We start from the raw sequence: 26,781 nt of genomic DNA on the forward strand, positions 1-26,781 counted from the left end.
GTGTATAAGTATAAGTGTATAAATATAAGTGTATAAGTATAAGTGTATAAGTATAAGTGTATAAGTATAAGTGTATAAGTATAAGTGCATAAGTATAAGTGTATAAGTATAAGTGTATAAATATAAGTGTATAAGTATAAGTGTATAAGTATAAGTGTATAAGTATAAGTGTATAAATATAAATGTATAAGTATTGGGTTGCCCAAAAAGTAATTGCGGATTTTTTAAAAGAAAGTAAATGCATTTTTAATAGAACTTAGAATGAACTTTAATCAAATATACCTTTTCTTACACTTTTTTCTAAAGCAAGCTAAAAGTAATAGCTGATAACTGACAGAAGAAAGAATGCAATTACAGAGTCACAAGCTGTGAAAAAATTTGGGCAACCCAATATAAGTGTATAAGTATAAGTTTATAAGAATATGAGTATAAGTGTATAAGAATAAGTGTATAAGTATAAGTGGATAAGTGTAAGTGTATAAGTATAAGTGTATAAGAATAAGTGTATAAGTATAAGTGTATAAGAATAAGTGTACAAGTATAAATGTATAAGTATAATATAAATGTATAAGTATAATATACGTGTATAAATATAAGTGTATAAGTATGGGTGTATAAGTAAAAGTATAAATGTATAAGTATAAGTGGATAAGTATAAGTGTATAAGTATAAGTGTATAAGTGTAAAAGTATAAATGTATAATTATTAGTGTATAAGTATAAGTGGATAAGTATAAGTGTATAAGTATAAGTGTATAAGTATAATATAAGTGTATAAGCGTATAAGTGTATAAGTATAAGAGATCCACTATAGTAACGAAAAAATAAGGGAAGGGTACCAAACATACAAGCCAAAAACGAAAGGAATCAATCTGACCAGAAAGGACCTTTCTTCAATGAGAGATTCATCTAGTGAGCAACTTCAGGTTTCTACATTAGTCCAGAATGACGAGAAGTCTATGTGCATAGAGGGCATGCAGGCATGGAAAAAGGTATTTAATGCTGTGACACAATATGTGTAGGACCGCCTCAAATTCCTCGTCATCACCGCCAAACCTTGCAGAAATCCGGCTACTTCTGTGTCTTGCCAGCACGCAAAGGGGAGGGTTCGTGCATCAATAAGCATGGTTAGCACCCAACAGCAATCAATTTCTGGACAGCTTTTCAGTTGCCTCAATGCCCCTCAAAGCCTTGGGGCCCAGCAAAACCTGATACTCCTTCCTATGACTAAGAATAAGATGACCAAGAATCGCCGCACCCACATTGGTTTATAAAGAAATTCTAGTGAAAGCAGGGATACTTCCCTCCCAGAGCCCTCTTTTTTGAAAACTCAGTGCGACCCCCAACGAAGAAGTGTTGCCCTGGTGCAAAATTCCTCACCCCTCACTCTCCATAGAACATAGGGATGGCTTTGAGCTCCCATCTGTTTGGTTTTTATCGCTATCATGAGATGCTTAGCTGGGAGCTACTAGGCGTCCACAGGTTGCGAAAAGTGGAATGCTCCACATGGAGTAGCTGCACCTGCAGTCGCCGACAATCAGCGATATAGATCGGTGAGTCTCAGTTAGAGGGCTGGCAGCACCGGCACTTGCTTAAATACAGAGTTTCTATGATGTTCGATAGGACAAGGCGAGTTATTGGGACTTTTATATAGCCAACGGCTATCTCTTACTCCCGCGGCGATAGGAAAACAAGATGAAAATGTGGCTACTACAACACCAATAACAGAAGAGTTCCCACTCCGCTACTGTACACTGTACCTTCTCGATCACGCACAGCTTCCCAGAACCTGATGTCTGATGAATCATCTACAGATGCGAATGGGCAGTTTTTTTCTTCTTTCTCTAGCTCGTTATACTACGTCGGAGGCACTAAAAATTTTATGAAAGTTTCTATAAAAAATTCTATAAAATTCCAAAAAAAGGACTAAAGTTGCGAGAAAAATATTTAACAAAACTTAATAAATAAAGAAATAACATTTTTGTTAAAACTGTTATAAAACTAATTTCAAAAAAGTTAAAATAAATCTTGAAAACGTTCTAATAAAAAAAACTTTTGAAAAAAAATTACAAAACTTATTGCTTATATAAATAAAACTTTTGTCGAAATTGCTATAAAAGTAAATTTTAAAAATGAAAGAAATATTGTTATAGTTTTCTCCAAAAAGTTAATTTTTATCTATGTATTATTTTTATTCTTTTCTAACCGTGTTTAGGCATGGATAAAAATGGTTTAAAAACGCTAAAATAGCCTCATTGTTTGCCTTGCTTATAATAAATGCATACAAACACATACCACAACATCATTATAATGAAAGAAAACAAAATCAAAATATGAGAGAAACTATGAAAGAGAGACCAATATACCGGTACGCTTTTAGTTGAGTGTATATGTGGCCTCCCGTGCATTTGGGTTTTCTCTAGGGAGAAAATATTTCCCAGCCAAGACAAAAGGTGTACTCAAAGTTCCCTTACAATACTCAGATTAGTATTGTTGTAAAAGTGAAACATTGAGCATTGGTACATTGAAAGCGGCAAAGCTGGCTTGTTGTGTGTGCATTAACCTGTTAAACTGAAACCGTAAGTATGTATGGTTGTAGATAGTTAAATACATTCGTGAGCGGGACGCAAAGTATAGGAGAGAATAAATAAAATGGCAAAGAAATTACAACACACTGCTAGCCTTTATCATCTAAAAATTCAAATTGTTGTTGGTTTTTAGAGTAAAGTAGACAAGGGTTTTGCAAAAGTTCACCGTATTGCCGCTGTATATATTCTGGAATGTGGAAATGAGTTTCTTTTGCGGTGTGAGAGGTGGGTATTGTTGTGATTACCAACAGCCAGTCATATTTGAAGATTAATCGTTCAACATTGTAGGCAATTGTGGCAGTACTGTGGCCGAATTACCGCATACGTGAACGAGGAAAATCTTTCGAAATATCTCTATTGTGAATTATGAATTTCTTTATTGAAAGAGAATTTTTGAAATTTAGGAACGCAAATGTCTATGTCGATAATATATAAAAAAAAATTGACATTAAAATGTTTATAAAAGGGGTATAACATCCATTAAATACGAGACGAAATTTCATTCGATTCGAAAGCGCACTCGATCACGTATGCGTTAATTCGGCCCCTGATCAAAGGCTTCTCTGTTAGTGAGTTTTTGAGGTGGAATAAATCAATATAATTCAAACATTAATAAGAAAAACGATTCAGAAAATTTTTAAAATATTTAGATTTTTCGATTTTTAAAACACGCATTTTAAAACTTCCGGGATAAAAAAGGACATAGCAGAAGTCATCAGAAATATCGCAACTTGATAGGAATGAGTTGGGGACTTTTGTCGGGGACGGTGTCCTGAATTTTATGGTTCGGCCAATTCTTATCTATGAATGCTTGGCTTGGCATAGGGTTCTAGACTCCTGTTCTTTACGCACGATGATCGAGAAGGTACTTATATGGCAGGGTTGCCAGGGTCTTGTGGATATTGCGAGGAGAAGACCTAAGATTATGGATTAACACTTCTTTTCGTGCCTTGATTCCTATTCGGCCATCTCTTCATTCTGGACTACCGTAGAAGCCGGAAGTGGTTGACTGCATCAAGCTCTCGTCTATGAGATCTCCTCTCTGGTCTGCTTGAAACCTTAGTTTGTGTATTGTGTGTCGGTTCCCTTTTAAGTTTTTTCGTTCTACTGATGCACACTGTGCTCTTATGGATCTCGTTCGTATTCTTAGTCCTCCTCTCTTCTCATCTGCTGATTCCTTTTGCAAATTTTGAATTTTTATCAAAAAGTTTAAATATTTTTCCTTTTGCTTTTCCAAACCTCCAAAAAAGATTATGTCCGCCCCAAGTACCCAAAGTAATTTGGATAGACGCGATGAAATGGAAAGAAAAATTAAAGCCGGCACCTACACATTAGTCGAAGTGCAGCGGGACAACTACAGAAGTCCGGTGTGGAATGTTTTTCGTAAAGTTGCCAATGAACATGGAGATATTATCAACAATACCGTGTTTTGCCAGCATTGTCAGCATATCCTTCGATGTCATGGCAATAATACCTCCAGCTTAATGCGTCACACCTGCTTCACGAAGAGAAAACATGAAATGTTGCAGGAAGATACTGCAATGCTACGATTCAAACCGAATCCACCAAGCGAAGATCAGCCAGCATTTGAAGAGGGTTTCGATTTGGAACTTTTTCAAACAACCATCTTTAAGAGTCTGAAGAATGGTGTCTACACCTTGGAGTCCAATAGAAATTCTCAAGATGCCATATGGACAAAATTTGCCTTCATTGCCATGAATGGGGTCAGTGGCAGCAAGCTGAAGCATGTGGTATGCTGTCGTCAGTGTTTGAAGGTCTTGAAGTATAATGACAAATGTGAGGATAATCTGAGGGAGCATGAGTGTCAGGGTAACGCAGGGGAAAAATGGTAAGTTTTTTTTTTTTTAAATTATATGTGTATTCTCTTCATAAAGACTTTGTGGTTTGTTTGTAGTATTATTAGAACCTGCGAAAAGTCAGATATTCAACGAGAAAAAGAGGTGCAAAGGGATATAAAGGAAAAACTGAAAAATGGTGTTTATAAATTAATGCAAAAACAACATGCCAAAAGCAATGTATGGAAGCTATATGCCCTCATAGCCAAAGATGAAAAGACCCTAGTTAAGGACTATGTCTATTGTACAGCTTGTTCCTTGGTAATGGCCTTTCGCGGCAAGTGCACCACCAATTTAAGACGCCACAAATGCTATGACGAAGGAGGCTACAGGGAGGGCAAAGAGCCCAGGGAGGAGAACAGCAAGGGCATTCCTGAAGGTGTGCTCACAATGACTCCCTGGCCATTTGGTGAACAATTTGGTTTTGCACCATTCCCCACAGAAGTAAAAGCTAAGCCGCCCAAGAAAAGTAAATTTGATTTTGGCATGAAAGTCTTGCAAAAAGGAGTTGGATATCATATCAAATCTGGCACTTATAAAATCAATGCCAATCGTATATCCAACAGTCCTTTGTGGAAGGTTTATGGTTTTATATCCAAAGAGGATGGTTCCACCCTAAATGCCATGGTGTGTTGTCGTCAGTGCTTCAAGGTATTGAAATACGAGGGAGGCACAGATGATATGGATTTGAAAGAACATGCTTGCTACAAAAAAATGTTTGATCAAGATGAGGTATCGCAAGAGACGGGAAATTCTAGAGAGGTTACTTGTGATGAATCAGAAATTCCTATAAAAGACGAGATAGAAATTGAGGAAGCCCGACCCATGATGAGCTACGAACAAGACATGGCAGTGAATATAAAACAGGAAATGGAGTTTGTGGATGAGGAGGAGCCAACTACTTCGTTGGCATGTACACATAATAACTTTGACATCGAAGAGCCATCTACTGCGTTGCCCACAACATGTGTGGAAGCTCCAAAAGTTGTTATCCAAGACAACTTTAAACATGATTTTTCGGTAGAGACCCCTCCAACCGTTTTAAATGAAGCTGCAATGGAACATACTCCAACCCTTACAAATGAAGCTGCTGCCTACCATCCCTTTTTTGTCATCGAAGAACTTGATGATAGTTCTGAGGTTCAAGTTAAAAAGGAAATTGGAGAGCTGGAGGAAAATCAACCACCTCATAACAGCTTAGGCAATGAAGCCACAGTTAAAAGCGAATATGTTTTAAAACCTGAAACTAAGCTGAATATGACCCCTGGAAATTTATTAATTGATGTAACTACTAACAGCCCTTTAGAAGATAATTCTAGAATTTTGCTGGACAAAGATCTTGAGTTTGATAACAAGCAGCATATACTACAACAAAACATTGAAACTGGTTTATATCGCCTTAAGGATAAGCATCCAACATCTAATGCAGAGGGTATATGGCAAATTTTTGCCTTAATAGAGACTGAAGATGGCTCCAGCACTGAGCCTTGGGTATATTGTCGCATATGCCATAAACTTTTGAGAAATTTGGAAAGAAAATATTCCAATTTAAGTCGTCATGCTTGTTTTACCAAGACTTTGAAAAAAGTTAATAGCGAAGATAAAACTCAGGCCTTTAAACTTTTTTCAAATATGCTGTTGTATAATGACAGCTTGGGTCTGGATGCCACAGAAAGTGCTGGCTTTCATCAAGTCATTCGTTTTTGTCTGCAACTTGGTGCCAAATATGGAGAAAATGTGGATGTGCAAGATCTTATGCCCCCCAAAAAAGAGCTAACACAAAATCTACAACAAATGGCTGAGGCTCAAATGACCCTAGCCAAGTTGAAAATTAAGCAGCTAACAGGTGATATGGGTTGCATAACTATTGACTGGCTAAGCGATGGTATAGGCCAAAGGAAGTTTCTGATACCAACTTTGCATTACTGTAAAGAATATCGTTTGCAAAGCTTAACCTTGGGGGCCAAATCTTTGGAGTTTTCGGAAATTAATGCAAAAACTATACGCAGCCAGCTGGAAAGCTTGCTTAAGGAGTTTGACTTGGCAATTAAGGTGTTTGTCCACCAGAAAGATGAACAAATTCAAAAAGCCTTGGCGGAAGAATCTACCCTGCTCATCTGTTTCAGTTCCCTACTAACACAGGTCTTGGATGCAGCCATTGTTATGAGCTGTAAACTAAATGAAATAAAGGAAGCCATACAAACCATACTAAAGCTTTGTGAAAATAGCATAGAATTGGAATTTTTGAAAATTCCTCCAAAAACTCCTTACAGCTTGTTTAGGACCCTAACCCATAATTGGTCAATCATCAAGACATATTTAAATGAAAATTCTTCACCCCCAATTCTATCTTCCGCAATCATTTATACTCTGGAAAACTTGGTAGAGCTTTGTCAAAAATTTGAATTTATCTACAAAAAGCTACAGGAGTCTCATTTACCTTCACTGTGCTTTGTTATACCTTCACTAAATCGCCTGCAAGTTTTGTGCAAACCCTCAGCCAAAGATTGCCTCGAAATGGTGACCTTTAAAGCAAATATTAGCCAGAACTTGGAGAAATTATGGTTACCCAATATCACCATATGGCATAAGACTGCCTATTTTCTATATCCCCCAGCAAATCATGAACAAGCTGGGGATTTGGGTATTATAAAGGAATTTTGTCTTCAGCAAATGCTAAACATAAAACAAAATCTTAAAGTAGAAGAACCAATTTCAAAGGACAATGTCACCGACGAGCCTTCTCAACAGAGCCTGATGAATACAGATGACATTAATTTCTTTTTTCCCAATCTACTTAAACACTCAACAGCAGATGGAGGTGTGAGCAGCCCACCCAATGGCAGCAATGCCCAAGAGCAGCTTAACTCTTATATAGCCGAAAATGTGCCAATACAAGAGCAATTCGATGTTATGGCATGGTGGCAAGCAAATACCTACAGATTTCCCCTCCTATCACAGTTAGCCCTTAAAATATTAACCATACCGGCTAGCGTTAAGGGTGAGGCTAGTTTATTGCCATTGGCAAAGGGTATTTTAAATGATTATGAGAGTAGTTGCATGCCTAGGAACTTGAGTAATGTCTTATTTCTAAATTCCATAAGACAAAATGATGACTTTTATAAAAAAAAGTTGTAATTAATACATAGAAAAATAAAAAATCATAAAATTACGAATAAGCGTAAAATGTCTGTCTTATTACTAACAAGTAAAAATGCCGTAAGTTCGATCGGGCCGACTCGTGTATACCCTGCACCATAGATCGCATTTGTTAAGTTCTTTGTTTACTTTCTCTTTATAGACAGAAAAAAATAAAGAAATATAATGGGTGTATTAGTAGAAGTCATTACTCAAAACTTCAGCCAATCGAATAAGAATTGGGCCTCTAAGGTCTCGAGACGTAAAATCCGGAGCTATATCAGGATATGGACTGATTCAAACCATATATTGCCCCCGTTTGTAGTAGGTCATAGTAGAAGACATAGCTCAAAATTTCAGCCAAACCGGATAAAAATTGGACCCTATAGCGGATAGAGAAGTAAAATCGGGAGATGGGTCTATAGGGAAACTATATCAGATTAATGACCGATTAAGATCATATTTGACACGTTTGTAGGAGAGCATAGTAAAAGTCATTGCTCAAAATTTCAGCCAAATCGGATAAGAATTGGACTCTCTAGGGGCTCGAGAAGTAAAATCGAGAGATGGGTCCATATTTGAAACGTTTGTGGGAGGACATAGTTGAAGTCATTGCTTAAAATTTCATTTAAATCTAGAGTCTTGAGAAGTAATATCTGGAGATCGATACATATGGGAACTATACCACGTTATGGAACGATTCAGACTATATATTCTCTATTCTACTTTTGTGGGAAAACGTAGTAGAACTCATTGGTCAAAATTTCAGCCAAATCGATTAAGAATTAGGCCCTCTAAGCGGTCGGTTTATATGTCAGCTATATTTGGCATGGATGTTGCAGCTCATTGTAAATGTCATTGTGCAAAATTTCAGCTAAATCGGATAAGAACTGCGCCCTCTAGGGGCTCAAGAGTTGCAATCAGGAGATCGGTCTATATGGGAGCTATATCAAGTTATGGACCGATTCAAACCATATTTGGCGTGGATGTCATTGCGCAAAATTTTATCAAAATTGGATAAGAATATTGTCCTCTTGAGGCTTGAAAAGCAAAATCTGGAAATCGCTTTATATGGAAATAGCATCAGGTTATGGAAAGAATCAGACCATATTTGCCACGTTTGTAAGAGGTTGTCGTAGAAGTCATTGTGGAAAATTTCAGCCAACAACAACATGGACCGATTCGACCCTACATGGCATGGATGTTAAACTTGATAATGGAAGCCCTTGCGCAAAATGTCAAGCAAATCGGATAATAATTGCTCCCTCAAGGGGCTCGAAAAGTAAGATCGGTCTATTTGGGAGTTATATCAAGTGTTGCACCGATTCAGATCATATTTCCCACGGAGGTAGAAGGTCGTAGTAGAATTCATTGATCAAAATATCAGCCAAATCGGGTAAGAATTGGGCCCTTCAGGGGCTCGAGAAGTAAAATCAGGAGATCGATCTATATGGGAGCTATATCAGGTTATGAACCAAATCGGAAAAGAATTGAGCCCCCTAGGGGCTCGAGTAGTAAAATCGGGTGATCGGTCTATATGGGAGCTATATCAGGCGTTGGACCGATTCAGATCATATTTCCCACGGAGGTAGAAGGTCGTAGTAGAATTCATTGGTCCAAAATATCAGCCAAATCGGATAAGAATTGGGCCCTTCAGGGGCTCGAGAAGTAAAATCGGGAGATCGATCTATATGGGAGCTTTTTCAGGTTATGAACCAATGCAGATCATATTTCCCACGAAGGTCGTAGTAGAAGTCATTGGTCAAAATTTCAGCCAAATCGAAAAAGAATTGAGCCCCCTAGGGCCTCGAGTAATAAAATCGGGTGATCGGTCTATATAGAAGCTAAATCAGGCGTTGGACCGATTCAGATCATATTTCCCACGGAGGTAGAAGGTCGTAGTAGAATTCATTGGTCAAAATATCAGCCAAATCGGATAAGAATTGGGCCCTTCAGGGGCTCGAGAATAAAATCGGGAGATCGATCTATATGGAAGCTATATCAGGTTATGAACTAATGCAGATCAGGCAGAAAATGCAGATTTGGCTGAAATAATTGGTCAAAATTTCAGCCAAATCGGAAAAGAATTGAGCCCCCTAGGGGCTCGAGTAGTAAAATCGGGTGATCGGTCTATATGGCAGCAATATCAGGTTATGGACCGATTTAAACACTATTTGGCGTGGACGTTGAAGCTCATAGTAGAAGTCATTGTTCAAAATGTCAGCCGTTATGGTCTATCAAAATTCGCTGTGTCAATTTTAATCAAAATTGGATGAAAAATCCCATGACAGCCAGTTGTACGTACCGGATTGACCTGCTGGAGTTCTTCATCGGCAAGGGCTACCGCCTCAGTGTATAACACACTGCTACAACAACAACAAAAATGCTCCTTTTATAGGCCCAATACCCTATATCGAGAGATCGGTCTATAGGGCAGCTATATCTACATATGGTCCGATCTGAACCACACTTCACAGAAATGGGTAGGGGTGTACCAGAATTCAGTGTGCTAAATTTCATCGAAATCGGATGGAAAATTTATTGCCTCAAGACATTAAATCTGGAGATCGCTCTTTATATAGGTCATATATAACTAAGTTCCGATTTTATGACATCAGATAGTCAGGTTTATATACAGAGAAAATGATTTCATTACCAAAATATCTGAATATTTATAAATATCCAAAAATTTGTTTATTTGTTTCTCTTTCGAGACGAGCTGAATGATCGGAGATGCAAATGGAAAAGGAAAGCCGAAGATAGCAACACACACCAACCACTATGGGACGCGTTTCGTCTTTGGTTAGAAGACTTTTCAACCATATTAAGTGTGATGGCTTCAAGGGCCGTGCGTTGGTATGTTGTATTTGAATCGTATTAATAGCGAAAACGCATCTATGATACAATTGCCACATTAACCAAGCTCGAAAACCCTGCTTATTAGCTGGACTTCGTCTCGAAAGAGAAACATACAAAAAAATTTTAAAATTTAATGATCTCGCCCTAACAGGCAAAAAAACTTGAAAAATTAAAAATACCCAAAAATGCTATTTATTTGGGTTCAAATACCCGAGCCTTGGGTATTTACCCGGTAGAAACCCATCTCTAGTCATGGATTCACCCGGCACGGGAAAGCTGTGAGCACCACACAGGCTAGAACATTGAGTTCTGATCTGTGTGGTGATCATTGCTGTCACGAGAAGCTTAGCTGCGAGCTACCGGGCGTCCTCAGATTGCGGATAGTGGAATGCTCCATACGGAGTAGCTGCAACGGCAGTCGCGGACAATCAGCGATATCGAGCGGAGAGTCTCAGTGAGAGGGCGGGCGGCACCGGCTCTTGCACAAATACTGAGTGGCTATGATGCTCGATATGACAAAGCGAGTTTATGCCGCCTTGAAATAACCAATGGCCACATTGTTCCCGCGGCGATTGGTCTTTTGGAGCGGAACGACTTTGCTCACACAGGAGCTTGACGTGGATTGCTACCTCCAACAACAATATGGAACAATTCAGACCCTATTTGGCGTGGATGTTGAAGCTTATAGTAGAAGTTATTGTTCAAAATTTCATTCAAATCGGATGCAAAATTTCAACCAAGTCGTATAAGAATTGCGTCCTTTAGGGGCCCAAGAAGTAAAATCGATAGAAAGGATTATGTGGTAGATGTATCAAGGGATGAACCGATTTGGCGCATTTATTAACCCCATCGACCAATACCAAAAGAAGTATCTGTGCAAATTTTCAAGCGAATTGCTTTATTCGTTCGGACACATTACTGACGGACGGTACCCATATTCTTCCATCACTAATGCGTCCCAACGAATAAAGCAATTCGGTTCGGAACCGTTCAGTAAATGTAATTTTGATACTAAGTAGAAATGATTTAAGTCTACCAGTCCATAGGCATACAGTGAGGAAAAACCTAATCGGTGCTTTTGGCGGGCCTTATGGTTATATGCAAGTCAAGGCATACTGTGAATATACGGGCCAGATAGGGGACAAAAAGTTCGACCGCCTAAGGCTTCTTCACTCAAAACAAGTCCCTCTTGGAGCTTAGGGTTGGCTTGAACATTTGACAAAATAGTTAAAGTCCTATAAAAATATTTGGTATCCATTTGGTTTCCATATCATATTTCAATAGAAAATGTTATCAAAGTTTTTATTTCTATAAAAGTTGAAAGTTTTGCGGCCTTATTCACAAAACGTGATGTAGTCCTACAATAATTTTATTTGAGAGTTCTATAAAGGAAATCTGTCAAATAAACCTATTCCAAATCTACGTTTAATTTTGTCAATACCGGCATTAAACCTTAATTAATTGTATTATGCCGACTTCTGTTCTCATCTTTGAATTTTGCCATAATTTTCTATGTGGCAACAGAGTTGGCTGCTTTTTTAAAAACCATTTGCAAAACACACACACGCACACACCCCCCCAACCATACAAAATATTTGCTTAGCCCCAAGCTCATCGTCTTCATAGCAGCTAAATACTATGATGTGAAAAAACAAACCAACAGCTCTCAAAAGACAAAGTGATATCAAAAAACCAATGAAAAAAGAGATGTATCAACATATAATCAAAGTTGTTAGAGGGGTGGGGGCAGAGAGATGGTGCCAAATACCGGTCTTCAAGTACTAGCTATGAGTGTTTAGGTATCTCAACGTTAGCTCAGTTTGTTCTCAGAGCCTACGACGATTCATCAGGTGGTGTACTCAATGTTCGTATTTAATTTCTCTGTTTAGTATCGTTTTGGAAGTGTATTGTTCAGCACATGAGTTGTCGGAGGGAAATTCTGAATTCCTGAGTTGCCTTAAGGTTTGCATGAGTGAGTAAATAAGTGAGTACAAAAACCAAAACCGAACCGTAAGTACTAAAGCAACATTTTATTTAGAGAAAGAGAGTTTAATAGAGAAGAGAAACTGAGAAAGCAATTGGTGTTATGCAGGGAGGTGGGGATTGGAATATTGTAACACAAATTTTGTGATACTGGCAACAAATTTGAAAGCATTTATAATTGCTTTTGATCTATAGCTCAGGGAATATTAAAATTAAAATGATTGCTAGACTTAAATCATGCGAAATTATGATAAAGAAAATCATTTGATTTCTCCCCTATGATTTAGCTCTCTCATTATTTTACAATATTTAATATGCTGTAGGGTTGCCGTCAACATTTTAAATTGAGTTTGTAAACTGCTCAAGGTGATTGTTGTATACTGCCAACAAAAGAGCCTAGGCGAACAGAGGAGAATAATAAATATTTTTAGATCATTTGCGAGCTTTCTGGGGTCATTTGAGGGATTTTTTTTGTTTTTGGAGAGAAATTATTTTTTTTACGACGGCAACATTTTTGCAGTATATAAACCATTGATAACTGTACAAAGAGCATAGAAATAAGAGAGACATTTTTGTGCTCTCAAAATATGACATCAAATGCCAAACTTATAGGTGTCGGTAATTATTTTATTTTTTTTGAAAGCAAGCAGCTCTGCCAAAAAAATTAAAGAAATCAAATTTACAGCAAAAAGAAAAGAAAGTTACACATATGTGTAACCGGAACCCAATATACATGCATTACGCCATAAGAAAGGAAATTATGCATATTTAGAAAACTCAAATGACGCATGACTGCATGCCAAATGAGATTATCTTCGTTTATCTATCTTCACAAACAAAAATTCACAAGGGCCACCGACCAGTCTATGTGCGTAGTTCAAATCCTTTGTTTATGACAAGATTTCGCTTCGTCTTGTACATCAACCCTACAAAATATGCAGTGGTAACTCTGCCTGGCTATTGTTATTAAGCCATAGGCTTTTTTGAGTCAGAATATGTATTGAGCTGACATATCGTCGGCTTAATCACAGATGTTCAATTATAGGTAGATGTGTTTTGCGACTCTTTCAAAATACGCTAGGTGCAAAGTTTAAAAATGAACGAGAGAATTCTGAGAGTACCGTGAAGTAATGATTTAGCAATTTTTCAATCGATTGTGGTAATATTTTTGCTTTTAAACATAAAATTATTGTACAAAACATGTTTTAACTTTGTTGTTAGTTTTTATACCCTCCACCATAGGATGGGGTTATACTAATTTCTGTTTGTAACTCCTCGAAATATTAGTCCAGACCCCATAAAGTATATATGTATATTCTTGACCGTCATGACATTTTAAGTCGATCTAGCCATTTCCGCCCGTCTGTCGGTCGAAAGCACGCTTACTTTCGAAGGAGTAAAGCCAGCCGCTTAAAACTTATTAGTGTAGGTCGATAAATGGGCTATATCGGTTCATGTTTTGATATAGCTGCCATATAACCCGATCTTGGATCTTGACTTCTTGAGCTACTAGAGGGCACGATACTTATCCGATTTGGCTGAAATTTTGCATGAGATGTTTTACTGTGACTTCCAGTCATATAAACCGATCTGGGGTCTTGACTTCTTGAGCGTCTAGATGGCGCAGTTCCTACCCGATTTGGCAGAAATTTTGCACGACATGTTAAGTAGGTATGATTTCCAACAACTATGCTAAGTATGGTTTAAATCGGTCCACAACCTGATATAGCTGCCATATAAACCGATCTTGAATCTTGATTTTTTGAGCCACTAGAGGGCGCAATTCTTATCCGATTTTATTGAAATTTCGAATGACGTGTTTTGTTAGGATTTCTTATAACTGTGTCAAAAATGGTTCAAATCGATCCATAACCGGATATAGCTGCCATATAAACCGATCTCTGATCTTGACTTTTTGAGCCTACAGAGAGCGTTATTATTATTCGATTTGGCTGAAATTTTGTACAACGGCTTCTCCCATGACCTCCAACATACCTGTCAACAATGGTCCATTTATAGCCTGATAAAGCTCCCATATAAACCGATCTCTCTATTTTACTTCTTGAGCTCCTAGAGGGCGCAATTCTTACTTGAATTGGCTGACATTTTACACAATGACTTATACTATGGTCCGAATCGGACCATAACTTGATATAGCTCCAATATTATAGCAATTCTTTACTTTTGTCCTTTGTTTGCCTAAAAAGAGATATCGGGAAAGAACTCGACAAATGCAATCTTTGGTGGAGGGTATATAAGATTCGGCCCGGGCGCAATTCTTACTTGAATTGGCTGACATTTTACACAATGACTTATACTATGGTCCGAATCGGACCATAACTTGATATAGCTCCAATATTATAGCAATTCTTTTCTTTTGTCCTTTGTTTACCTAAAAAGAGATATCGGGAAAAGAACTCGACAAATGCGATCTTTGGTGGAGGGTATATAAGATTCGGCCCGGCCGAAGTTAGCACACTTTTACTTGTTTTCGTAAATTTAATTGTGTTGTTGATAGTTTTGTTCCCTCATCTCCTTTTTCTTCTCTTTTGGGGTGGAGAAACAAAAGAAAATGTCAGATTTCTAATCGTTGCATTTAAGAAGCTTTTTTTTGGGATAGGAAAGTATTATATATAGGGATTTTTCATCTGTGGGCTTAAAGCTATGTGGTTCCATACGCCATTCTCGAATTTTTTGAGTTAGGATCGGTTTTTGTGTTGTTAAGACAAGCTTCTTCAGAATCATCAAGAAAATTTCACGTATCTTATTTAGTTTTCGAAATATTGTGGTGCGTACATGCCAAATATGGCCTATTTCAATGCATTTTGCAAACTTCAAGTGTGCTTATCTCAATAAAAAGGCGTATGGTATAAAACGAAACTTTCTGCCTGGTTCACTAACTTTTTTTTACGAGTCGAGTCACTCACTTCAACATCTATTTTTCCTTTATGAAATCAGCTGGTTTTGACACAAGGGCGAACGAAAATCGCTCACTTTCAGTGATACAAAGTTAGTGAACCAGGCAGTTTATCTTGAGATATAGGTTTAGGTTCGGATATGAGCCATTTCGCCTTACGTTCGTATATTTTCAATCGAATGCCATCTGCGGCCTTTTAAACGAACACCACCATAGGGTGGGGGTATACTAATCCGATCATTCCGATTGTAACTCCTAGAAATATTGATCGGGGATCCCATAAAGTATATTCTTGATTGTGTCAACATTCTGAGTCAACTTAGCCATGTCCGTCCGTATTTCGAAGTTACAATAGTGGTCGAACGCTTTTAGGAAGCCCCTCGACATTTTGCAAAGATACTTCCTATAAACGTTTGTCTTTGGGATTGCAACTGGTTCATATTGATTCAGATTTGGATATAGCTCCCATATAAAGTGGTCTTTCGGCTTGACTTCTTGAGGCTCTAGAAGCCGGAATTATTTTCCGATTGGGGTAATATTTCGCACGCATACTTCCTTTATGCATTTTAACACTAATCATTCCCCTTGTAACACCTAGAAATATTGATCGGCGACCCCGCTTAACTGCGAGCTACCGGGCTCTTCACAGGTTGCAGATGGTGGAATGTCCCATACGTAAAAGCTGCAACGGCAGTCGCGGACAATCGGCGGTATCGAGCGGAGAATCTCAGTGAAAGGTCGGGCGGCACCGGCTCTTGCACAAATTCTGGGTGCCTATAATGATCGATATGACAAGGCGAGTTATTGGCGCCTTTAAATAACCAATGGCCACCCTGTGCCGCGGCGATCGGTCCTTTGGACCGGAACCAGCTTGCTCGCCTACAGGAGCTTGACGAGGATCGCTACCTTCACATGCAATGTGTCTACAACAACAATTTCACTCGTGCTAAGAATGATCCAAATCGGTGTTATATAGCTTCCATATTAACCGATCATCCGAGTTGACATCCGTGAAGTCTGGAAGACGCAATTGTTATCCGTTTTCGCTGAAATTTTGCGCATTGTATTTTTGTAGAACTTCCAACTATTGACCCAAGTATGATCCAAATCGGTATATAAACGGATACAGCTGCCATATAAACCGATTTCCCGGTTTTAAATCTTAAGTCCCTGGAAGCCGCTATTGTTAGCCGATTTGGGTGCAATTTTACACGTAGTGTTCTGTTGCGACTACCAAGACTCGTCCTTAGTACGGTTTAAATGGGTGTATAACCTGATATATGTAGCTTCCATATAAATCGATGCAACGGTCTGTTACGACTTCCGACAATCGTACCTAGTACTATCCGAATCGGTGTATAACCTACTATTACTCCCATATAAACCAGTATCCCGATTTTGTTCCTCTGAAAAAAGGTGAATTCGCCAATCCATCGGCGGACTTGGCGAATCGAGTGAAAAAATTTTAGTTATTCTGACATTAGGTTACTAGAATAAAGGGATTTCGTTTGCTTGGTCTCTACATAGGTATATCAAAATTAGATGATTTTTAAAGAGAAAGCAGCAGATTAGCACATCAAGGAGTAAAAGACTTGTTTAACTGTACATAGTTTAGCACAATTATTCTTCTTGTTCTAACAGTTTGTTGTTATCCCTCTATTCCATTTATTTTTTCCAGATAATGTCTGCTCGAAACATCCGAAAATGGCGGGAAGAAATTGAAGCACACATCAATGATGGCACTTACAAGCTGGCGGAAGTACAAAAAGTTTCGCAACGACGAAGCCCCGTATGGAACATTTTCATTAAAGTGATGGATGAAAATGGCTGCATTCTGGACAGAGCTGTCTACTGTCGACATTGTAAAAGGGTTTTCAGGGCTCAGGGTAATAGCACAACCAGCCTAATGCGTCACAACTGTTACAGAATATTTAGCTGTGTCCCTTCTCAAGTGGAGGAGCAGGAGAAGGCAATTGAAAAGAAGACCAAAACGTATAGGAAGAGAGTAAAAGCCATACCATCAGCTTACCATGATGCCAATAAATTTGAATATAGTTTTGATTTTGAGCTACTCAACACCACCATTGGCAAGGGCTTAAGAGGCGGCACCTATGTGCTGCAGCCTAATAAAGAATCCAATGATCCCATATGGTCACGTTTTGCCTTTGTTGCTATGAAGGGTAATGTAGAGAGTATTTTGAAGGATGTTGTTTGCTGTAACCAATGCCATACGATCCTTAAGTACCATGACCCCAGCGGAGTAAAATATCTTTATGAGCATGAATGTGGCAAGGAGGATAAACTTAAGATAAGCTTTAAAATAAAAACTGGTCTTTATAAATTAAAGCAACGCCATTGTAGCAAAAGCAATGTATGGAAGCTATTTGCCCTAATAAGTAAGGATGATAACACCGTGATGAAGGATTATGTCTATTGTACCGCATGTGCAGAAATATTACCCTACACGGTCAGGAGTACAAAAAAATTGAAAACCCATAAATGCTTTGTTCAACTGGGCTTCCATGTAACTGAAGATATTCGCCCCGTTGTAGATATTGAGGGTAAAGGCCTACAGAACTTGGTGACACCATGGCCAAACGCTAAAAAAATAGTTACAAAGTCGAGCAAAGCTATATATCCAACTTCTGTTAAGCCCACAAATCATATGACCACAGATTTTGGCATGAAAGTCTTACAAAAGAGCATCGAACATAAAATTAGAGCTGGCTGTTATAAGCTTAAAGGCATTCCAGAGTTTCCTCCAAGGTCCATATATGCTTTTATAACCAAAGAAGATGGTAACACTTTAGGTGGTATGGTGTCTTGTCGTCAGTGTTTACAGATTCTAATATATGATGGTATCAATGATGAAGAACTTAAACTACATGCCAAGAGACATACTTCCAGCCAAACTCAGCAGCAGCAGCACGTGACTGTGGCGGAAGAAGAAATTAAAATTGAGGAAACCCAATTGGCGGAAAATAATCAACTTCATTCCATAATTATAAGAGAAGAGATCAATTTTGAAGAAGCCCCCCCGCTTACCCATCAACAGTATTCGGAAAATTCTGTGGAATTCATGCAAAGCAATGACTATGTTGAACAATTTGTAGATGAAACACAGGTTAAGGAAGAATATTCGTTTGTTGACAGCAACTATAATCAGTATCCAGTTTTCATCATAGAAGAACTTGAAGATCCTACAGATGATTATGTTAAGCAAGAAGACGAGAGCCAGGAGTTGTTATATTATCAAAACTGAAGAAGAGCATAAAAAGGAAAAAAACCCCTCTACAGCCTAGCTGTCAATGCAAAATCTCAAGAAGTGTATTGAAATACATACTCATCTATAATAAATAATATTCCTATACTTTAAGATGTATTCTAATGTAAATAACTGTATTTGGTATCACAATGGACGAAAACGTCTAGAGGGAATCTGAAGGCAGACTGCCACTTAAACCTAACCTAATCTAATTGTATAAAGATATATGCCTGTATATAGCGGAAATTAGAATTTATTAGCTGTACAAAACTTGCTACGTTGAGAATAAAAACTGAATTTCATGAATATAGCCATAAAACAAAACACGAGTAAAAAAAAAACCACCTCCAAAATTTCAGGCAAATCGAGTAATAATTGCGCCCTCCAGAGGCTCAAAAAGTCAAACTGGGAGATCGGTTTATATGGCAGATGTATTAGGTTATATACAGATTAAGACCATACTTGGAAATCGTTGGAAGTCATACCAAAACGACATATGCAAAATTTTAACCATATTGAATAAGCATTGCGCCCTCTAGGAGCCCAAGAAGTCTAATCGGGAGATTGGTTTATATGGCAGCTATATCATGATATGAACTGATTTAGACTATACTTGACAAACTTGTTGGAAGTAAAAAAAAAAACACTTCATAAAAAAATTTCAACCAAATTGGATAAGAATTGCGCCCTCTAGAAGCTCAAGAAGTCAAGACCCAAAATCGTTTTATATAGCAGCTATATCAGGTTATGAACCGATTTTAACCATACAGTTAGCACAGTGGTTGGAAGTCATAACGAAACACGTCACGCAAAATTTCAGCCAAATCAGATAGGAATTGCGCCCTCTAGAGGCTTAAGAAGTCTAATCGGGAGATCGGTTTATATCAGATTATGGACTGATTTAGACCGTAGCACAGTTGTTGAGTCATACCAGAACACTTCATGCAAAATTTCAGCCAAATCGGATAAGGACTGCACCCTCTAGAAGCTTTAGAAGTTAAGACCCAAGGTCGGTTTATATAGCAGCTATATCAGATTATCAACCGATTTAGACCATATTTAGCACAGTTGTCGGAAGTGATACCAAAACACCACGTGCAAAATGTCCACCCACCAAATCGGATAAGAATTGCGCCCTCTAGAAGATAAGAAGTAAGACCCAAGATTGGTTTATTTGGCAGCTATATAAAAACATGGACCAATTTGGCTTAATAAGATTAAATTTATGGAAATTTTCAAGCGGCTAGCTTTATTCCTTCGAAAGTTAGCGCGCTTTCGATAGACCGACGGACATGGCTAGATCGACTTAAAATGTCATGACTTTATGGGGTCGTAGACGCATATTTCGAGGCGTTACAAACAGAATGACGAAATTAGTATACCCCCCATCCTATGGTGAAGGGTATAAAAACGTGCCGGGTCAAATTTTGGGGAACCACCACCATGGTATCTGCTAAAAATGTACGCACATTAACTAGAGGCAGTAAAAGACTAAATCGGGTCTATATGGGAGCTATATCAGGTTATAAACCGATTTGGATCGTACTGGGCACGTTTGTCGGATGGAGGTCGTAATAAAACACAAAGTACAAAATTTCACTCCAAACGGATAATCAAGATGTCAAATAGGGAGAGGAGGAGTTTTATATGGGAGCTATATCAGAGGCACAGTTGTTGGGAGTTGTAACAAAACACTACGTACAAATATTCAGCCAAGTCGGATGAAAATTACGGCTTCTATATGCTCGAGATGTCAAATCAGGTGGTAGGTTTATGTAGGAGCTATATCAGGTTATAAACCGATTTGGATTGTACTTGGCGCATTTGATGGAGATCGTAATAAAACATTAGGTGCAAATTTTCAGCCAAAACGGATAGCAATTGCGGCCTACAGGGCCTCAAGATGTTAAATCGGGAGAAGGGTGGATATGGGAACTACAACAGATTAAAGACTGATTTGGTCCTCACTAGGCACAGTTGTTGGGAGTTGTAATAGAACACTACGTGCAAATTTTTAGCCAAATTGAATAAAAATTACGGCTTCTAAGGGCCCAAGACGTCAAATCGGAAGGTATCTTTATTTGTTAGCTATATCAGGTTATAAACCGATTGTATCGTACTTGGCACGTTTGATGGAGATCGTAATAAAGCACTAAGTGCAAAATTTCAGCCAAAACGGATAACAATTGTGGCCTCCAGGGGCTCAAGATGTCAAATCGAGAGAGGGGTTTATAGGGGAGCTTTATCAGATTATAGACTGATTTGGACCATAATAGGCACAGTTGTTAGAAGTTGTAATAGAACACTACATGCTAATATTCAGACAAATTGGATAAAAATTACGGCTTTTAAGGGCCCAAGACCACAATTCGGGAGGTAGGTTTATTCGGGAGCTATATCAGCTTGAATACCGATTCGGATCGTACTTAGCACGGTTGTTGAAAGTTGCAACACAACACAAAGGAGACACTCAGGAGGCAAAGATGCTATCCGCGCGAAGACATAACTACACGCGGTCCTAGCTATCCGAATCATCATCTTGTGGATTGGTATTCACCGCCCAGAAGCCTTAAGGTATTTCTACATGATTTAGAGCGTGAAGTTCAGCGCTGGAAAAGAAGAAATTGATGGGGATAAATCAGTTGAGCACTTGCTTTTTTAACTTTAATCTACAATACATACCAAGTAGGGTCAAAATCTGTAACAACTCCCATATAAACTTAGCTCCTGATTTGACACATTAAGCCGCCGTAAGCCGTAATGGTTGTTGTTGTAGCCACATTTTTATGTGAAGGTGGCGATCCTCGGCAAGCTCGTTCCGGTCCAAAGGACAAGGTGGTCATTGGCTATTTAGGCGCCAATAACTTGCCTTGACATATCGAGCATCATACACTCAGAGCCGGTGCTGCCCGGCCTCTCACTGAGACTCTCCGTTCGATACCGCTGATTGTCCGCGACTGCTTCTCGTGACATTAATGAACACCACACAGATCGGACCTCAATGTTCCAGCCTGTGTGGTGCTCACAGCTATCCTGTTCCGTAATTGTTGTCCCATTTGGTTGAAATTTTGGCCTTTGTGATTTATTACGACTTCAAACATCCATGGTAAGATCATTGAAACCAGTCTATAACCTGATATATGTAGCTTCCGATCTTGCCGATTAGTCTTCTAGGGGCGTAGAAACTTTAATGTTTGCTTGATTTAGCAGAAATTTGTTACTTAAAGTACAGGTATGACCTTTAATTAAGCTTATTTGTGTAAATAATTTAATGAATCCTTGATGAAGGGTACCCAGGATAGGTCCCAGCCGAACTGAAGACACTTTTACTTGTTTGAGTCAGCTGGTTTTCAATTGTACTGTAGTTAGAGAAACATTTTTTTCTCTTTATTCTGTTGAACCAAACATTATTTACATTACCTCTACACTTTATTTTTTCTTTCTCATGGGCTGGTAGTATTCAACCTAACCTAACTCAATCTAAGACATTGCAAATAGAGATATTATGTCTTCTTCTTTCTTCTGTTGAATATCAGATTTTTTTAATACATACATACAAATGGTCAAAGGATGTGCATCTCTTGCTACTAATGCGACTCTTCATAAAAAGAAACTTTCTTCCATTGCCAGAGTGAGGCATGCATTAAGCTGTTGTTATACATTTCCCCATCCTTCGACATTCGGGCAATATTCATACTGATCTCTCTAAGCATTACGAGCAAACTAGTCTGAAGCATTTCATAATCAAACAAAAACCAATGACTTACCCACTATACTGCAAAAGTAGTTTGTCTAAAAATTTCCAGGTCTATCCAAAAGAACAAACGCTTTGATACACACACATTACTGTCTTTGGATATTTCCGTTATTCTTTTGTCCAACATGCGTACTATTCTGGCTTTATGCATATACATACATAAAGATGTTTTCTTGTTACTTATTTGCCTTTATTTTAACATTTTCTATGTACAATTTATTAAACTTTTTCCTTCCGGCAGATACGTTGTGTCGTTTTGAACCAATATTATAATTAAAACCAATATTATAATCTAAACGTTGACAGTTTCTCTCTCATTGCTTTAAGCTGAGTATTCTGTTCAGCTTTTCAAGCGGAATGTTGTCAAACTCCATATAAAAAAAACGTCACTGAAACGTTGGCTATAAATAGGCGGAATGGTAGTACTCTGTTTACACTAAAGAATTGAAAAAAAATGAAAGTGGCAACACTTAAACCATTGCCGGCATCATATTTGTGTGTTTTGTTGGTTTCAATGGTTCGTTTCATTTATTTAAAAAAACGTGTTTTGGTATGGAAACAAAAACATTTCACCACTGTCAAATTCCGCTTGCAAAACAATTAAAAATTTCCGCGACAATTCCGAAAGCAGAATAGAATACCAACCCTTAAAAAACTAAATAAACTCTCTTTGACTAGTTTTGCAATCGTAATCCTAAATATATGTTGTCAATATTTTGGCAACCCTAAGTTATGGGGATCTACTAATAATAACTGTGGCAATTCCAATCGTGGCAATAACAAAACAACTGTGGCAATACCAACATTTTTCATTGCTAAATTTTTTAGTGTTTTTCAGCATAAACTAAATACTGACTAACATATCGAAAAACCTTTAAAAGCAGCAGCTATTTGCTATTGGTTGAGGTAAGTTGCAAATAATTTAAAGCGTGTGTTTATTATTTAACGTTTATATTGCTATGTTTTAGTACTATCCAGTGTAAGTCAGATGTTGTGGATAGAATAGTGGTGCAAAGTTGTCATGGATATCATGCAGTAACAGATAATAAGAACCGATTAATCGTGATTTGCACTATATAGTACTTAAATAAAATACAGCAAGTGTATTGTTATGGAAAGGTTAGTTAAAGTAGGTTGTTGAAGGCTTAAAATTTTTTTACAAAATAAACCTAGAGTTGCCACTTTTTATTTTACGCAGTACAATAAAATAATTCCCAGCAAGGGTTGGTAATCTATTCTGCTTTCGGAATAGTCTCGAGGAAGTCTTTAATTGTTCCGCGAGCGGAATTTGACAGCTATGTCTTATTTTTCTTACCAGATGATGTTTTTTGATCTACACTTATGGTTTTGTTTTTTTCCAAATTAATAAAATAATAAAAGGAGGAAATGAAACACTAAAAACAATCAAAAGTTATGCCGACCATGGTTCCCACTAAAATAGTTTTGCCTATTTTTCTGCGTTTCACTGACGTTTTTTATATGAAGTTTGACAGCGTTCTGCTGAAAAGCTGAACGTACCAACCCTCTGCTTAAGGGTTGGTATTCTGTTCTGCTTTCGGGTTGGTCGAGTAAATTTATAACTGTTTCACGAGCGAAATACCATAGCAATCAAATGTTTTTCTATCAGCAGTTATTGTTTTCTCTATTTAATTTTTTTTTTGCATATAACAAACAACAATAGAATTTTGTTCGACATTTTCCCCACTAAAAGCAGAGTACTACATGTCTGCCTATTTTTTGTCAATGTTCCGCCGATGTTTTTTTAATATGGAGTTTGACAGCATTCCGCTCGAAAAGCTGAACAGAATACTCTGCTTAAAAGCCTAGTACTGACTTCGACATTTAGCCTGAACAACTGTCAAAACGCACTATCATAAAATGAGTCGAAGAAAGTGCGAACACATTTCGCAAAAGTGAGTTCCATGAGCAAATCAACAGCGAAATGTCGAAACGATATTGCTTGACTTTTGTTGTTGTTTGCCAAATGAACATCAGGATTACAATTGTTGGTTGTTTTACAGAGAATTCATATTTTAGGCGTGCAAGTGTAAGTCACATGTACTGCAAAGATTTTAATGTTAATGCTAACTAAATCATTTTTGTAATTAAAATTAATTGATTTTTCCTAATAACATACAAATTTTGTTCTAGAATACCTAATTTGCAATGAATGCACGTCAAGATTTGGAAGAGAAACTGAAATATGGCATCTATAAACTAGTTAAAGTTGTTGATATCAAAAATGAAACTCCCACAGAATCCATACTACCTGTATTAGACTGCATAGCAGAAGAAACTATTCGTCAATCATATGAACGGGAAATAAAAAGTGGAAATTTCCGTGTAATACACAAACCACAAGTTGGAGGTCCGATTTGGTCGATTTTTGCCAGATTTGCCAATAATAAAGGTAATGTACTCGATAAATGGGTGTTTTGCCGTAAATGTGAACAAGTATTCAAATTAAATGGTTTCTGCTTAACGACATCCTTGCGTCACAAATGCTTCTCGGGACTACAAGAAGTTGTGCAGACAATAAAACAGGATGGGTAACTATAGACATTTTGGTAATTATGCGACAGTGCTAATGTATTTGAAATATTTTTTTCAAGGATTTATATGCCTGGTAATAAATTACTTGCGCTGCCAAAATGGAAAAAATGGAAGGATGTCAACGCTGGCTCTTATAAGATAATGCTAAGCATAGAAATGGGAACTGTGAGCTGGCAGATTTTGGATATGATTGCCCGTGAAGATGGCTTTATAGTTTCCGATTATGTCAGTTGCAGTAAATGTAAAAATTTGCTTGACTGCAATGATTTATTGCTTGGAAATCTATCTCAGCACTCATGTTTTTGGCCATTACAAAGAAGTCTCCTCAGGAAAAGATCAAGTTTTCGCGAAAGCACAGAGGTTGTACAAAAAGACGTTAAACAAAAATTGCAATTAGGTTTTCGTGAAAGCATAGAGGTTGTACAAAAAGACGTTGAACAAAAATTGCAATTAGGTCTGTACTTTTTGGTCGAGAATGAAGAAACTAACAATGCCATTTGGCAAAAGTTTTGTTTCATTTCACGCCGAGATAGATCGATTTTGACCGAAATAATATGGTGCAAACAATGTAGTAGAGTATTAAAATATTTAGGTCCCCTTTCTCTAAAACGTCATAGATGTCGTGGACAAAAAAGAAATCCTAAAGTTGCTGAAACAAGAAGTACGATTAACAACAGTTCTTCATTTGCCATGGATATGATACAAAAAGGAGTGGAACGTAAAATAAAAACGGGTTTTTATAAATTGAAGGGTAATGCAGTGCACTGCACATCATTTGCCCATATATCCAAGAGCAATGGGATGGTTTTTAGAGGTATTGTATGCTGCCGCCAATGCCTAGTCGTTCTCAAATTTATAGACAACAAGACCTCTGTGGAAAAACTAAAAGCACACAAATGTGAAGAGAGGGCAATTGTTAATAGTTGCATGAGACAATCAGTTAAAACTGAATTCGAAACGTCCACAGATTTTTTCAGTCCTATTAAAGTGGAAGTTTATGAAGATCCTGACCCTCGGCCTAGTTATGATGAGGTAAAACTGGAAACAAGCGAATTTGTCAACGAATTCGTTTTGGCTGACTTTTAATCTAATCAAACGAGCAGCATGGAGACGATCTGCACTGATTTTAAGGAAGAAGCATCGATTTGGGGTACTGAAGATGCCTACGTTTTGTACATATGCTGTGATTTCTATAACTACAAATTTTTTTAAGGTATTTTAACCCATTACTTTACAAGTTATAGAATTTTTAAGATTTTGTTGTAAGAACTGTAAGAAGAATAAACAAATATTTGTTTTAACAAAAATAATTAGGCTTATTACTTTTTTGTAATCGATATATTCATCATTTGAGCATCATATTAAACTGATTTGAATAAGGGAGTGACTTAAATTTCATCACTTGAGCATCATATTAAACTGATTTGAATAAGGGAGTGACTTAAATTAGCATCTGAGAATTGGAGTTTTCCAGTTCAATTTTCTAATACAGTTATCTAAAATCGGTTCATCAATTTCCGTCAAAAAAAACATTTTTTTTTTTAAAATATTAATATTTCCTTTTTTTTAATAGAATTTTAATTGAAAAAATAAAATTATCTTCTTTTTCACGCGGAAATCTGTCTAACTCCATAAAAGAACGCGCGAGCTAAAGCATGTATTTATACCCTTTTTACGCTAAAGGCTTAAAAGGAGAAATTAAAAACAATTAATCTCAGTTTAATATGAAAGTAAGATTGTGCTAGTACAAAAAATTTCATGTTATTATGGTGTTTTATTAAAGTTTTTCGCAACTATTCCGAAAGCTGAATGACACGTAAATTTCCTTAAGAACTATTAAAATCTACCCCAAAATATATAAAAAAA

General features: G+C 37.4%; 4 protein-coding genes across 6 annotated transcripts in view; 3 read left to right on the top strand and 1 right to left on the bottom strand.

Moving 5' to 3' along the window:
- LOC106085054 (protein hairless) overlaps positions 1-22,503 on the bottom strand; it is a 135,369-nt gene extending 112,866 nt beyond the window's left edge. The window contains exon 1 of the mRNA XM_013249083.2: positions 22,373-22,503. The gene's annotated coding sequence lies outside the window, so the exon portion shown is untranslated. The remainder of the gene's footprint in view (positions 1-22,372) is intronic.
- LOC106085044 (uncharacterized) lies at positions 2,492-7,622 on the top strand. Its single transcript, XM_013249059.2, has 3 exons — positions 2,492-2,578; positions 3,838-4,436; positions 4,503-7,622. The coding sequence occupies exons 2-3, from the start codon at positions 3,841-3,843 to the stop codon at positions 7,579-7,581; spliced, it is 3,675 nt and encodes a 1,224-aa protein (XP_013104513.2). The 5' UTR covers positions 2,492-2,578; positions 3,838-3,840; the 3' UTR covers positions 7,582-7,622.
- LOC106085096 (uncharacterized) lies at positions 12,343-18,929 on the top strand. 2 transcript variants are annotated; one of them, XM_013249137.2, is made up of 2 exons: positions 12,343-12,424; positions 17,019-18,929. In XM_013249137.2, exon 2 carries the CDS (start codon positions 17,022-17,024, stop codon positions 18,600-18,602), a length of 1,581 nt encoding a protein of 526 aa, XP_013104591.2. In that variant the 5' UTR covers positions 12,343-12,424; positions 17,019-17,021; the 3' UTR covers positions 18,603-18,929. The 2 variants fall into 2 exon arrangements, with proteins under 2 accessions (XP_013104591.2, XP_013104599.2); XM_013249145.2 differs by having other exon boundaries at positions 12,345-12,412.
- Positions 22,504-23,160: 657 nt separating the features above from the next.
- On the top strand, positions 23,161-26,219 carry LOC106085110 (uncharacterized). 2 transcript variants are annotated; one of them, XM_013249166.2, is made up of 4 exons: positions 23,161-23,268; positions 23,331-23,481; positions 24,514-24,911; positions 24,975-26,219. In XM_013249166.2, exons 3-4 carry the CDS (start codon positions 24,529-24,531, stop codon positions 25,999-26,001), a joined length of 1,410 nt encoding a protein of 469 aa, XP_013104620.2. In that variant the 5' UTR covers positions 23,161-23,268; positions 23,331-23,481; positions 24,514-24,528; the 3' UTR covers positions 26,002-26,219. The 2 variants fall into 2 exon arrangements, with proteins under 2 accessions (XP_013104620.2, XP_013104612.2); XM_013249158.2 differs by lacking the exon at positions 23,331-23,481.
- Positions 26,220-26,781: the final 562 nt, after the last annotated feature.

Source organism: Stomoxys calcitrans, chromosome 4, assembly GCF_963082655.1.
Source record: "Stomoxys calcitrans chromosome 4, idStoCalc2.1, whole genome shotgun sequence".
In the NCBI taxonomy this organism is placed as follows: Eukaryota; Metazoa; Arthropoda; class Insecta; order Diptera; family Muscidae; genus Stomoxys; species Stomoxys calcitrans.